General features: G+C 38.8%; 1 protein-coding gene across 3 annotated transcripts in view; it reads left to right on the forward strand.

Moving 5' to 3' along the window:
• The window catches only part of Gab3 (GRB2 associated binding protein 3), a 92,244-nt gene extending 77,167 nt beyond the window's left edge, over positions 1-15,077 (forward strand). For 2 of the 3 annotated variants that reach the window (XM_055606578.1, XM_055606579.1), the window contains exons 9-10: positions 13,658-13,774; positions 14,833-15,077. In XM_055606578.1, the coding sequence (XP_055462553.1) occupies positions 13,658-13,774; positions 14,833-14,949 (234 nt within the window). In that variant the 3' untranslated portion in view covers positions 14,950-15,077. The remainder of the gene's footprint in view (positions 1-13,657; positions 13,775-14,832) is intronic. The other variant, XM_055606580.1, reaches the window with a different exon arrangement.
• The last annotated feature ends 640 nt before the right edge of the window (positions 15,078-15,717 follow it).

A 15,717-nucleotide genomic window follows, 5' to 3' on the forward strand; every position in this document is an offset into this window, starting at 1 on the left:
ATGGAGACAAAAATTTCATATACATAATTTTTTTTTTTTAAAGTGAGGCCAGATGCTGAGCCTGATGGCCAACCGATGGGCAGAGTGAATGGAATTTTATGTAAGAAGTGGGAAATAGTAAGAGCTGGAGAGGACAGGAACTCCACAAGGAGAGCAACAGAACAAGATAATTTGAACACAGGGAACTTCCCAGAGACTCATACTCCAACCAAGGGCTATCCGTGGAGATGACCTGGAACCCTGAAAATGCAGCCACTTCTGATGAGAACTGATAGACTAAGATCAGAAAGAAGGAAAGAAGGAGAGGAGGACCTCCCCTATCAGTGGACTTGGGGAGGGGCATGCATGCAGAAAGGGGGGAGGGTGGGACCTGGAGGGGAGGAGGGAGGGGCTTATGGGGGGTACAAAATGAATAAAGTGTAATTAATTTAAAAAATTAATAATGTAGGTTGGAGCCTTGAAAAAAAAAAAGTGAGGCCAGGAGTTGAAATACAGGTTTTGTCTTATTGCTATGCAAATATTTTTTTTATATATCCTACAAATTCTTATGAAATGAAAGTTTAGAAGACTAAACATAATTTTACTGCTATTTCTACACATCGGTTTCTCAAACCTTGTAATGTAAACAGTTTGTAAGACTTTTCTCTTTTAATTGTATCTACTTATGTGTGCATGCATTTGCATGCACTTGTGTGCACATGGCACAGCGCACATGTAGAGGTCAGAGGGCAACTTGTGGGAATAGAATGCTATAATGTTAAAACTCACATTAATTAATTTTCATTATAGTATTATAATACCCTTTTTGGAAAGATTCTCCTGTCACTCAGGCTGGCCTTAACTCTGTACGTATCCCAAGTTGACCCTGAACTTCAAATCATTTTGCCCCCACCTCCCAATACAGACAAGGGCCATCATGCCAGGTTTATTTGGTGCTGGAGAATAAAAGCTCCAGGCCTCATGAGTGCCAGGCAAGCACTGTACTAAGTGAACTATTAATAAACCCCTAGCCAAAAAATGCTTCTTTGAGAAAATCAACAAAGCAGACAAACCCTTAGCCAAACTATCCAAATCAGTAAAATAAAAAATGAAAAGTGGGACCTAACTACAAACACTGAGGAAATCCAAACAATCATTAGGTCATACTACAAAAGCATATATGCCACAAAATTTGAAAATCAAAATGAAATGGACAATTTTCTTGATAGATTCCATCTACCAAAATTAAGTCAAGATCAGGTAGAAAGACTAAATATCCCTATATCCCCCAAGGAAATTGAAGCAGTCATCAAGAGTCTCCCCTCGAAAAAAAGCCTTGGGCCAGATGGTTTCAGCGCACAATACTACCAGACCTTCAAAGAAGTGCTAACTCCAATCCTCCTCAAACTATTCCACGAAATAGAAACAGAGGGAACATTACCAAATTCTTTCTATGAAGCCACAGTTACTTTGATACCTAAACCACACAAAGACCCAACAAAAAAAGAGAACTTCAGACCTATCTCTCTTATGAACATTGATACAAAAATACTCAATAAAATACTGGCAAAGTGAATCCAAGAACATATAAAAGATGTCATCCACCATGACCAAGTAGGCTTCATCCCAGGAATGCAAGAGTAGATCAATATACAGAAATCTATCAATGTAATCCACCATATAAACAAACTGAAGGAGAAAAACCACATGATCATCTCCTTAGATGCCGAATAAGCATTTGACAAAATCCAACATCCATTCATGTTTAAAGTCCTGGAGAGATGAGGAATGCAGAGCACATACCTAAACACAGTAAAGGCAATATACAGCAAGCCTATAGCCAGCATCAAACTCAATGGAGAGAGACTCAAATCAATCCCACTGCAATCAGGGACAAGGCATATTTCCATATCTCTTCAATGTAGTACTTGAAGTAAGTCCTAGCTAGAGCAATAAGACAACTAAGGGAGATGAAGGGGATACAAATTAGAATGGAAGAGGTCAAAGTTTCACTATTCGCAGGTGAAATGATAGTATATATGAACGACCCCAAAAATTCAGCCAGAGAACTCCTTCAGCAAAGTGGCTGGATACAAAATTAACTCAAAAAAAAAAAAAAAATCAGAAGCCCTCCTGTCTACCAAAGACAAAAGGGCCGAGAAAGAAATTAGGGAAACAACACCCTTCACAATAGCCACTAATAACATAAAGTACCTTGGTGTGACTCTAACCAAGCAAGTGAAAGACCTGTTTTAGAAAAACTTCAAGTCTCTGAAGAAAGAAATTGAAGAAGATATCAGAAAATGGAAAGATCTCCCATGCTCATGGATCGGTAGGATTAACATAGTGAAAATAGCGATTCTGCCAAAAGCAATCTACAGAGTCAATGCAATTTCCATCAAAATACCAACACAATTCTTTACAGACCTTGAGAGAAAAATTATCAACTTCATATGGAGAAACAAAAAACTCAGAATTTCCAAAACGATCCTGTACAACAGATCATCTGGAGACATCTCCATCCCTAATCTCAAGCTGTACTACAGAACAATAGTAATACAAACTACATTGCACTGGCACAGAAACAGAATGGTGTATCAATGGAACCGAATAGAAAACCCAGAAATAAATCCACACACCTATGGATACTTGATTTTTGACAAAGAAACCAAAACCATTCAATGGGAAAAAGACAGCATCTTCAACAAATGGTGCTAGTCTAACTGGATGTCTACATGCAGAAAAATGAAAATAGATCCATATTTATCACCCTGCAAAAAAACTTAAGTCCAAGTGGATCAAAGACCTCAACATAAAACCAGACCCACTAAATCGGTTAGAAGAAAAAGTGGGGAAAATCCTAGAACTCATTGGCACAGGAGACAACTTCTTGAACAAAACACCAACAGCACAGGCTCTAAGAGCAACAATCAATAAATGGGACCTCATGAAACTGAAAAGCTTCTGTAAAGCAAAAGATACTGTTGTCAGAACAAAATGACAAACCTAAAGACTGGGAAAGGTTCTTCACCAACCCTATATTTGACAGAGGGCTGATATCCAGAATATATAAAGAACTAAAGAAGTTAAAAAGCAACAAATCAAGCAATCTGATTTTAAAAATGGGGTACAGAGCTAAACAGAGAATTCTCTGTAGAGGAATACAGAATGGCAGAGAAACACTTAAAGAAATGCTCAAAGTCCTTAGCCAACAGAGAGATGCAAATCAAAATGACCCTGAGATTTCACCTGACACACATCAGAATGGCTAAGATTAAAACTCAAGTGACAACACATGCTGGAGAGGTTGTGGAGAAAGGGGAACCCTCCTCTATTGCTGGTGGGAATGTAAACTGGTACAACCACTTTGGAAATCAATCTGGTGCTTTCTCAGAAAATTAGGAATAGTACTTCCTCAAGATCCAGCTATACCACTTCTAGGCATATATCCAAAAGATGCTCAAGTACACAACAAGGACATTTGCTCAACCACGTTTGCAGCAGCTTTATTCATAAACAGTATTCTGGAAACAACCCAGATGTCCCTCAGTTGAGAAATGGATACAGAAATTGTGGTACTTTTACACAATACTACTCAGCAATTAAAAACAAGGAAATCATGAAAATTTCAGACAAATGGTGGGACCTAGAAAAGATCACCCTGAGTGAGGTATCCCAGAAGCAGAAAGACACACATGGTATATACTCACTTATAAGTCGGTACTAGATCTATAAGATAGGATAACCGTACTCAAATCTGTAAACCTAAAGAAGATAAACAAGAAAGAGGACCTGGGGTAAGATGATCAAACCTCACTTAGAAAGACAAATGGGATGGACATTGGAAATAGGAGAAAACAAGTAACAGGATAGGAGCCTACCACAAAGGGCCCCTGAAAGACTCTTTCTAACGGTGTATCAAAACAGATGCTGCGGCTCATAACCAAGCCTTGGGCAGAGTGCAGGGAATCATATGATAGAAGGGGGAGTTAGTGTGACCTGGAGAGGACAGGAGCTCCACAAGGACCAAATATATCTAGGCACAGGGGTCTTTTCTGAGATTGATTCTCCAATCAAGGACCATGAACAGATATAACCTAGAACCCCTGCCCAGATACAGCCCATTGCAGCTCAGTGTCCAAGTGGGTACCCTAGTAAGTGGAACAGGGACTGTTTCTGACATGAACTCAATGGCTGGCTATTTGATCTCCCCCCTACCCAGGGAGGAGCAGCCTTACTAGGCCACAGAAGAGGACATTGCAGCCAGCCCTGAAGAGATTTGATAGGCTAGGGCCAGATGGAATGGGAAGAGGACCTCCCCTATGAGTGGACTTAGAGAGGAGCAGGAAGGAAATGAGGGAGGGAGGGTCGGATTGGGAGGGAATACGGGAGAGGGATACAGCTGGGATACAAAGTAAATAAACTGTAATTAATATAAAAATAATAAATAAAAAATAACCCCCTAGCTATACAATGCTTTGTACATCTGTATGTGTATATTAGTGTATATGTATGTTCTTATGTGCAGCAATGCATGTGTACATGTACATTCATGTGGAAGATAGAAAACATAAGTGTCATTCTTCAAAGGCTATCCGCATTGCTTTCTGAGACAGCATCTCTGAGCTAGAGCTCACTAAGTAGGCTAGGCTGGCTGGGAGGTGTGCTGCAAGCATTTACCTGTCTCCACTTCCCCAGTATTGGGGTTATAAATTCATATCAGTGTGCCTGGTTTTTATTTATGTGGGTTCTGGGAATTAAACTCAGGTCCTCATGCTTGAAAGGCAAGCACTTGCTAACTGTCTTCCTGTCCTATACTTTCTTTTTCCATTTTGAAGAAAATATTTTTTCCTTTTTATTAGTTTAGGTTATTTTATCATACAGCATATTTTGAGCATTATTTTCTCATTCTCCAACTATTTCTAGATCCTCCCCACCTCCCCAAATCCCCAAATCCCCAAATTTATGTTCTTTCTACCTCTCTTAAAAGATACACACAAGCCTGGCGTGGTGGTGCATGCCTGTAATCACAGCACTGAGGAGGCAGAGGCATGTGGATCTCTGTGATTCAAGGCCAGCCTGGTCTACAAAGTGAGTTTAGGACAGCCGGGGCTACAAAAAGAAACTGTTTCAAAGAAACCAAACCAAAGAAGAAGAAGAAGAAAAAAAAAACCACACACACACACACACACACACACACACACACACACACACACACACACAGAGATCCAGAAAAACAAAGACACAAGATAAATACACAAAAACAGAGAAGAAAAAAAAAGACAGAAAAATACAATGAGTCAAAAAATGACAAAAAACAAAAGGTACACAAAAAAAATCGTATAGTGTTAGCTAATGATTTCTGAGCATAGAAATTGCCTCCGTGTTGACTTTGTGTTTGGCCTATGCAAATCTAGTCTCTGGACTTGGGATCTGAGGACCTGAAAAAATGGGGTGGACTACACTCTAATGCTGTAGACAATCTTACTTCATTTTCAGTGTACTTTTATACACAAATGTAACAAAGAAAGCAATGATCCAAGTAAGTTTGTTTTAGTTCAGAAAAACACAATCAGAAAAATATGTAAATAAACGCCAGTAAGCACATACTAAATATTAACAAAGTAGCCCTTTCCCAGAACTTTGTCAGGACAGACCAATTTAAACACAATTGTCTGGCACATAATATAGATTATATCTGAAAAAAATGAAATCAAGGCAGAAGGTGATAGCCAGGTTCAGTGTACACTGACCAGATTGGGTTTTATAGCTCTTTTCTGACATCCAACACAAATAAACATGTCTTGTGAATTGAATATAAATGTTTGTCACAGGAGACATGAAATCATTGTCCAAGAACAATCCAGGAAACAAAATCCACCTGAGGTAAAAGACCCAACTGCCTTTTTTTCTGGAGCCTCTCTCACAGTTTCCAAGGTGTTGTTCACCATGGGTCATTCTTTGACCTTGAACTGACACCCTAGAGTGTGTTTGCTACATCCATTGATACTCCATTGGAGAAAACGGATTTTCCCTTTGCAAACCTTTAACAATTGCTAATAACTTTTTAGTTAGGGGTAGGACCCTGTGTTTCTTGTCTTTGTTGGGCTGGTGTTCCATTCTTTGGTTACTGTTACCTTCTCTGGATCTTAGCCAAATATTGTAGTTGTAACATCCCTGGTAGAGTGTTTTTGTGGTTTGGCAGTGCTGCAAAGGAATGGAGTTGGGAACACTCTTAGCCTAGTCTGGCCACTGGGGTCTCTAGTAGAAAGTGTTTCCACAATTCAGTAGGTAACACAAAGGAATGGAGATTTGCTAGAAGAAAAAGCTGAAGTGCATTCCTTTCTTGTTGGGCCTCTGAAGATGGGTTGTATAATCTCCTATAATACTTTTAAGTTTTTCACTATTCAGGAAAATTGTTCTTTCTTGATTTGCAGTTCTTTGAGTTTGGGTATATAAGTAGATAGATAGATAGATAGATAGATAGATAGATAGATAGATAGATAGATAGATAGATAGATAAGATAAGATAAGATAGATAGATAAAACTTGTGTAAACTTTACTACAATCAGAATACTGAACACGGCATCAATCTCAAATACTCATTCTATCTCTTTATATAATACGGCTACTCTTAAGGTCTTGTAGTAACTGATCTATTCTTCATAACTATCATTTTGGCTTGTCAAGAATGTTACATACAGAGAATCATACAATACTTTTGGGTCTGGATTGATTTACTCAGAGCATTATCTGAAATTCAATCAGATGTTTCAGTACTTCTTTGTGTTTTGTTGCTGAGTAGCATTTCCTTGTATTAATGTTCCACATTTTGTCTATTAAATCACCCACTGAAGGACATTTGGACTCTTCAAATCTGGGGCCAAGTAGAACAGTTATAAACATTTTATAGTATTTAATAAACAATTTATTGTAGTAAAATATACATAGCACAAAATTTACCATTTTAGCTGTATGATTAACAATGTTACATACTCAACACCACTGCTCATTTCCAGGCTATTTTTATCGGCTCAAGCACAAACTCTGCACCCATTAAACACATACTCCTCTTTCCCTTTCCCCAAGCTCCTCGTAACATCTGTCTATTTTATATCTTTATAGTTTAGGTCCCTTATAAAAGGGAAACTAGAGTTGTTAAGATGGCTCAACAGGTAAAGGTATTTGGCCTGACAACTGTTAAGACTTGAGTCCTCTTCCACTACGGAGACAGCTAACTCCCACAAGTTGTCCTCTGACCTCAATATGCATATGGCATGTGGCTTTTAAACAGACTTAAAAAGTGAAAGCATATGATACTTATATCTTTTGTACCTGTCTTTCACTCAATATACTGTTTTTAAGATTGATATCTATATCTCTATATAGTATGTGTGTAAATAATTTTTAATAAGGGTATACTGAATTTTCTTTGTCCATTTATTTGTTGATGTGCATGTGGGTTGTTTCCACCTTTGGGCTGCCATGAATAATAATGCTGTAAACATCAGGTACAAGAATCTATTTGAGCACCTGATTTCTCAAATCTTTTGAGTGGTTGAGAACAGGTAGAATTGTTGAACCGTAAACATGCATTCTATGTATGTATATATTTTAAGGAAACACCAAACTTGTCACTCACAGTCACTGTGCCATTTTACATTCCTACCAGCAAAACATAAGAATTCCCAATTTTTCACCTCATAACATTTTTTATTTTCCCCTTTCTATAATAGTTATCTTAATCAATATCAAGTAGACTGTCATTGTGGTTTTCATTTGTCTTTTCCAAATGAGTAGTGATATTAAGTATCTTTAACATGCTTGCTTGCCATTTTATCTTCTTTGGAATAATATCTATAATATATTGCCAATTTTTAATGAGGCCATTTTTGTTATTGAGTTGCAGGCACTTATATGTTATGAACATTAACCCTTATCAGATGTATAATTTATTGATGTTTTTCCAGTTCTATGAGCTAACTTTTCTCTCTTTCATCTGTTCCCTAAACCTACAGATCTTCTACAGTCTTTTTTCCCTGTGAGCAAGTTGTATTGTTTTTATATTATTATTATTATTTTACAATTTATTCATTATATATCCCAATTGAAGCCCCCTCCCTAAACTCCTCTCAGTGCCACACTCCCTCCCTCTACCCTCTTATCCCCTTTCCCTAGTCCACTGAAAAGGTCAGTTCTCTTCCCCTGCCATCTGCCCATAGCTTATCAAGTCTCATCAGCATACCTGGATCCTGTTCTGCTGTGGCCTGGCAAGGCTGCATCGCCAGGGGTAAGTAATCAAAGAGCAGGCAACTGAGTTCATGAGAAAGGCAGCCACTGCTCCCTTTACTTGGAGATCCACATGGTGACAGAGTTGCCAATTGGTCACATCTGAGCAGGGGATCTAGGTCATCTCCATGTATGGACCTTGGTTAGTGCATCAGCCTCTGGGATCAGATCCTTCAACTTTGTGGGGCTCCTGTCCCCTCCATGCCCTTCTATCCCCACCCCCTCTTCTTCCATAAGACTCCCTGTTCTTTCCCCAAAGTTTGGCCATGAGTCTCAGCATCTGCTTCTATCCCCCGTTGGGTGGAGCCTTTCAGAGGATCCTCTATAGTAGGCTACTATCCTGTTTCCTCTCTTCCACCTATTCTGGTGTCTATCCTGTTTGCCATTCTGAATGAGATTTAAGCATCCTCCCTAGGGTCCTCCTTAGTGTTTAGCTTCTTTAGGTCTATAGATAGCTATCCTATACTATACAGCTAATATCAGCTTATAAGTGAGTGTATACGATGCATGTCTTTCTGTTTCTGGATTACCTCCCTCAGGATGATCTTTTCTAGTTCCCACTATTTGCCTGCAAATTTCATGGTTTCCTTGTTTTTAATTGCTGAGCAGTATTCCATTGTGTAACTATGCCAAAATTTCTTTTTTATTTTTATTTATTTTTCATTATTATTATTATTATTATTATTTAGAATTTATTCATGTTGTATTCCAGCTGTAGCCCTCTCCCTCATCTCCTCCTGGCTCTACCCTATGTCTCTACCCTAGTGCACGATAGGGGAGGTCCTCCTCCCCTAGTATCTGACCCTAGAATATCAGGTCTCATCAGGACTGTCTGGATACTCTTTCTCTGTGGCCTATTAAGGCCACCTTGCCAGGGAGAAGTGATCAAAGAGCAGGCAACCATTACTCTATTGAGGGACATCTAGGTGGACATCTAGGACATCTAGATTCTGGCTATTACAAATAAAGTTGCTATGAACATAGTTGAGCAAATGTCCTTAATGGTAGAACATCTTTTGGGTATTTTCCCAGGGGTGGTATAGCTAGGTCTTGAGGTAGAACTATTCACAGTTTTTTAAGAAAGTGCCAGATTGATATCCAGGGAGGTTGTACCAGTTTACATTCCCACCAGCAATGGAGGAGGGTTCCCCTTTCTCTACATCCTCCCCAGCATGTGTTGTCTCTTCAGTTTTTGATCTTAGCCATTCTGATGGGGGTAAGATGAAATCTCAGGGTCGTTTTGATTTGCATTTTCCTGATAACTAAGGACGTTGAGCATTTCTTTAAGTGTTTCTCTGCCTACGTAGATAGAAAATTTATTTTCTTAAGGGCAATAGTTCCAAATTGGCTATGACTTTGCCCCTTAAAGGACACAGGCAGTATCAGTATTCACAGAGTCATAGAGTGGTGTGACTGGTTTCTAGTGTGCTAAAGAGATGGTTCAAGTTATCAAGAGCCCTTATTCTTACAGGGGACCTGTGTTCAGCTCTCAACACCCATATTGTGGCTCAAATCCATCTGTAACTCTTGACTTCTGTGGGCACCCAGCATGCAGGTGGTCACATACATAAATGCAGAAAAAACACTCATGCAAATAAAAATAAGTAAAAAAATATAAAAAAATAAATGTTGTTATATATTCTATAATGCACAGCACAACCCCTGAGGGGGAAGGAAACACAAAACTGTCAAGCTTCAAATGTAAAGATGCTGCTCTTGAGAGAATGGGTTCCAAAGTTAACACGAGAAAGTTAGATTTCTGGTTATTAGCTGTGTGTTTGACTACATCATCAAATGTATGTTTAAGTTTGTAAAATACTCTATACAGTACCTTTGTATCTTTATAAGACACTTTCTAAAGCATACTTTATAAGATACTGGCATCATTTTACTCTGCTGACTAGTAAAATATGAGAACTTCAGTTTTTCTCCATCCTTCTCTAAATACTTGGAATTACCAGATTTTTTTTTAATTTGACATTCTAATACGTGTACAGTGATATTTCAGTATAGCTTTAGTACTTATTTTTGTAAAAAATTAGCACCTGTTATTTATACAAAACATTAAATTTCATTATGACATTTTTATCCTTAACTGCTTTTTTTTTTTTAAAAAAAAGATTTATTATTTATACAGTATTCTGTCTGCATGTGTGCCTGCCGGCCAGAAGAGAACAACAGATCTCACTCTAGATGGTTATGAGCCACCAGTCCTCTTAACCTTCGAACCATCTCTTTAGCCCTCCTAATTAATTTTATGCTCCCATATAATATTCATCTAGTTATAGTCACCATCAAATTCCTATCTCCTTCTTACAGAGTTGGTAATAATCAATTCCTACCACATTCTGCACCTAGGAACAGTTACAATTCTGTTTCTCAAAGGGTACTTTACTTTCACTGTACACTGAAGTAAGACAAGCATACAAACAGTTGAGATCTTTCCTACTCACTCTAAAAATTATCTGTTTATATTTAAGATTCTCTGGCACACTATCAGTGGCTAATAAAAATAAATCTATTCAGTCTTCCCACTTCCTTGGACGGGAACATATGTCAAAGGTCACTGTGGGCCTTATTGCTCTGGAGAAGACATCAAACACTATATTGAAAAAGTTGAACATGGACATTTTTGTCTTGTTTCCAATTTTAGAGGAAAAGCTTTAGGTTTTTTTCCCCATTTAGGTTTGTTCACTGTAGGTTTGTTCACTGAAATAAGTCATGTTCAGATAGATAAATATCACGTTTTTTGTCATATGTACAATATAAAGGGGAACAAAAGCAAAAAAAGGGTGAAATGAAAATGGGTCAATTCTAGGCATTATTATATACTAGGGATATAAAATATGTATTATGTATATTGATTTTAAATGCTACACAATGTATACCAGGAAATTACATAAGGGGACATGGAAAAAAAATAGAAGGACAAATAAGAAACAGCTGGGAGCTGGGTGTGGTGGTGCACGCCTATAATCCCAGCACTCACTGAGGCAGAGGCAAGTGGATCTCTGTGAGTTCAAGACCAGCCTGGTCTACAAAGCGAGTCCAAGACAGTCAAAGCTACAGAGAGAAACATTGTCTCAACCCCCACAACCCCCCCCCCCAAAAAAAAAATAGAAAAAAAGAAAAGAAAGAAGGAGCAGGATTAGGTAGCTATCCTAGCCTACATTCAGAGTCTTGGGCCCTAATGCCCTGCACAGCTCCGTCAGTGTTTTACCAGGCCCAGGGCAATTATGCTTCTCTTTCTTTTTCCCCAGCAAGGAAGGCTACGCAATATGAGCCGCCTACCATTCAAGATCTGCCAACTCATCCATCCAAACCACAGTGTGCTAGGAAGCAAACTAGCATGTAAATACTATGTTGAGAAAAATTTTATTAATGTGTATTGATTGTACAAAGGTGTTTTATTATTACATTTACGCTATATGTATAATATACTTTGAGCATACACACTAGTGTATTACTCTTTGTTATCTGCCCTTTCCCCCTTTGTCTTATGATACAATACTAAAATCAAGGTGAGAAAGTGGATATGAGAATAATATCTAAGCTCTCTCTCTCTCTCTCTCTCTCTCTCTCAGCCCTCTCTTTTTCAGGTCTAATTGACAACTAGACCTTTACAACTGGCTTTGGAAGTTGGAAGATGATAGTTCTCTGGGCTCTATCAGCAGCTCTAGAGGTCCTAGGCTCTGATATTAGGTGTTAGCCACAAAAACCAGCCAGTAAAATCCCCTTTAGTAAAGTCCAGGGCTGACAAACCTCACTCTCATATACATAGCTTTGTGTTAGACCTTAAAAAAGATTTAAAGTGTGTGTGTGTTGTGTGTGTGTGTGTGTGTGTTTGTGTGTGTGTGTTTGTGTGTGTGTGTGTGTGTGTGTGTGTGTGTAGGGGGAAATTATGTGCTCGTGATTGTAGGTATTCTTGGAGGCCAGAGTCATGAGATTCATAATTTGGCTCTTCTTTCTGGAAGAGCAGTGTATGCTATTAACTGTTAAACCAACTCTCCAGCCCCATATGTTAATCTTCTTACAATTTGCTTTTGTTGTTGGTTGGTTGGTTGGTTAGCTTGTTTTTTGTTGTTTTATGAAAGCCCTGGCTTTCCTGAAACTCACTATTGTAGACCTGCTGGCCTCATACCAACTGTGTCTGCTTCCCATGTACTGGGATTAAAGATGTGTGCCACCACTCTTGGCTTTGATCTTTCATTTTAAAATATAAGTAAGGTTTGGTTATGATTCTCAGTATCTGCTTTGATACAATGCTAGGTAGAATCTTTCAGAGGCCCTCTGTGGTAGGCTCCTGTCCTGTTGCCTGTTTTCTCCTACGTCCAATGTCCATCCCATTTGTCTTTCTAAGTGAGGATTGATCATCTTACCCCGGGTCCTCTTTCTCATTTATCTTCTTTAGGTGTATAGATACTGAGACTCATAATCAAACTTTCGGCAGAGTGCAGAAGGGGGAAAGAAGGGGGAGTTAGCATGACCTGGAGAGGACAGGAGCTCCACAAGGACCAAATATATCTGGGGACAGGGGTCTTTTAGGAGACTTTTTCTCCAACCAAGGACCATGTATGGATATAACCTAGAACCCCTGCTCGGATGTGGCCCATGGTAGCTCAGTAACCAATTGGTTTCCCATAGTAAGGGGAACAAGGACTATTTCTGACAGGAACTCAATGGCAGGCTCTTTGACACCTCCCCCCCCCCCCCCCCAGAGAGAAGCAGCCCCGCTAGGCCACAGAGGAGGACTTTTAGCCAGTCCTGAAGAGACCTGATAAACCAGGGTCAGATGAAAGGGGAGGAGGTTCTCCCCTATCAGTGGGCTTGGAAAGGGGCAGGGAGGAGATGAGGGAGGGAGGGTGGGATTGGGAGGAAATGAGGGAGTGGGATAACAACTGGGATACAAGTTAATAAACTAACTAATATTTAAAAATAAAAAAGAATAAAAAAGTAAAATATAAGTAAGAACAGAAATTTTATCTGACATTTTTGAAAAGCTATGGCATGAAAGAGAGGGCCCAAAACAGATGGGAGAAAATAAAACTGTGCTAGAAGGATAAATCTTTAAAAATTATATTATTACCAATACTCAAAGATGAGCTATTAAAATAATAAGCCAGGAATATCTATTGTATTAATTAAGAACATTAACAGGTCAGAAGTTCCTACTGTACAACCAAGAGGATCTAAATTCAGATCCCCAGAAAAATCACACATTGAAAAATCTGGACATGGCAACAAGTGCCTCTAATCCCTTGCTGTACTGTGTTTGAAATGTCTACTATTACTCAAATGTGAAGAACTCAGATCACACAAACTAGCCTTTTTCCCAAATGCAGCTTAGCTCTTAATTATTTGTCTCAGTCTTGTGATGTTTGTTCACAGGAGGAATACAGAGCAGTCAATTCCCTGAGCAGTAGTGCTCTTACTTGGACAAAGAAATTCAGCCTGGATTATCTGGCCCTGGACTTCAATTCAGCATCACCAGCTCCTGTGCAGCAGGTAGGAACAATTTCTAGGTAATTCTACTTCTGCTTAGATTTTTCTAATGATAAAATCATGTGTTTAATCAAAATACTAAAATTAACCTTCGTCCTGCAACTTAGAAAAAATAAAGTCCCCCTATATTTCCTTTATGGTATTTTCTTTGGGTACCTATGTATAGATACATGTAATTCATACTTTCAAATTTGGGGGCCCCAAAAGTTATAGAAAAAATTCTTTTGCAGATATGAGGGTGGGGTACACAGGGCTCTTGAGGCATAGGAAGGGCTAGTTTACAGAACAAATACTAGCTTAGTCTATCTAGTTGTTAAAGAATGATGAAAAGGAGCTCTAAGTTGAAGTGGATCTCAGTGAAAGTCCTTGAATGCAGTTTCAACTCCATTGGGTAGTATTATTGTCTGTATAGTAGGCATCATTAGGACTGTGAGGACTGAGTGATTAATAAGTGGTGTTAGTTATTAATTGATGTCACTAAGTTAACAGCAATAGTCATAAAATGGATGATGGTATGTGAGCAAGAGGTAGTCATGATTCACACTAAGAATGTATTGTTTGGTAGCTAAAAAACAATCCATTTCATAGTGTATATAGAATGATTCCATTTGTGTATCTGTTTACATTCCCAAACACTGCTCCAATGCTGAAGCAAAGTCAATGAGACAAGTAAGAGCAACAAGTACAGAAGGCACATTTGTCAGTTTGAGTATACTATCTACTCAAAGCAGACAAACTCAGGTGCTTATAGGAAAAAAAAGAGCATTTAGCTATTACTAGTAAGGAAGACTATTGCAGGCCAGGGCCTTTGTGCTACAGACAGACTTCAACCTAGGGCTCTTGGCTGAGGGAAAAACAGAGATACTGAATTCCACCATCTTTCTACTTAGCGTCAGTACACATCACTTCCACTAAGCAAATCAAACAACTAAAGAGATGCTTACAAGCACACATACACATGCAATATCAAGTGTCTATAGGGAGAAGAGGAAGTAAATGTAACCTGCCAAAGAACGTCTACATTGAGATGAAATTAAAACCATTTTGTCCTCCCCCTTTAGAAACCTTTCCTTTCAGAAGAGCAGAGAGTGGATTATGTCCAAGTGGATGAGCAGAAGACACAAGCTCTCCAGAGCACCAAGCAGGAGTGGACCGATGAGAGGCAATCCAAAGCGTGAGAGGTGTGGGCAAAGTGTGCAACAAGGAAGCTTACGAATATGTTTTCAGTTTCTCCACTAAAAATATACCAGTGATCGGTATAAGGCAAAACCAAGAGTGTCGTTTGGGGAGTCTTGGCAAAAACTCACAGAAAAAGAGAAAGTGAATGCTATAGTTACAGATGTTAATGTTTAAAAGAAAAAAGGAATTCATTCAGGCAGAGTAGGAACAACAAGAAAGGATTACAAAAGTGTTTTCTCAAGCACTCTGTTAAAGTTTTGTCAAATGGAATATTTGAGGCAAAATTTGGAACCAGTATTAACAGCAACAGGAGGATGTTATTTGCATTCAGTATCTGATATTCTCTCCTATCCCCTACATTTTGATTGTAATAATAAATTATCCTAGCAAAGGAAGGGGACTTAGTGATGGTCTTGCCACAACCCCTGAAGACATAGTTGAGGAGATCAAGTCTAGCAATGGTGCTTTTACATCTTTACAACAAAGATTTCATTGGGCCAGTCATTTCTGTTCCCAAAGCAATATAACTGCAGTGATGGGGAGTGGATCTGTCTCGACATTAAGGGATGGCAGAAGTCGAAGTGTAACTCCTCAGTAAAGGCTCCATGATGAACATATCAGATGACACTAGGAGAACTGAAAGCATGGCTTCTGTTTGCTATTCTGTAGCTGTTTGCCCTTTGCCCAGCATACTTTTGTGTGTATCATCTCATATCTTCCAAAAGACTTCAGAAGTAAGACATTCAGAGACTGTTACTCTCACTTTG

The sequence above is a fragment of the Psammomys obesus genome, unplaced genomic scaffold (genome assembly GCF_907164565.1).
Source record: "Psammomys obesus unplaced genomic scaffold, mPsaObe1.curated_primary_1811, whole genome shotgun sequence".
Lineage (NCBI taxonomy): Eukaryota > Metazoa > Chordata > Mammalia > Rodentia > Muridae > Psammomys > Psammomys obesus.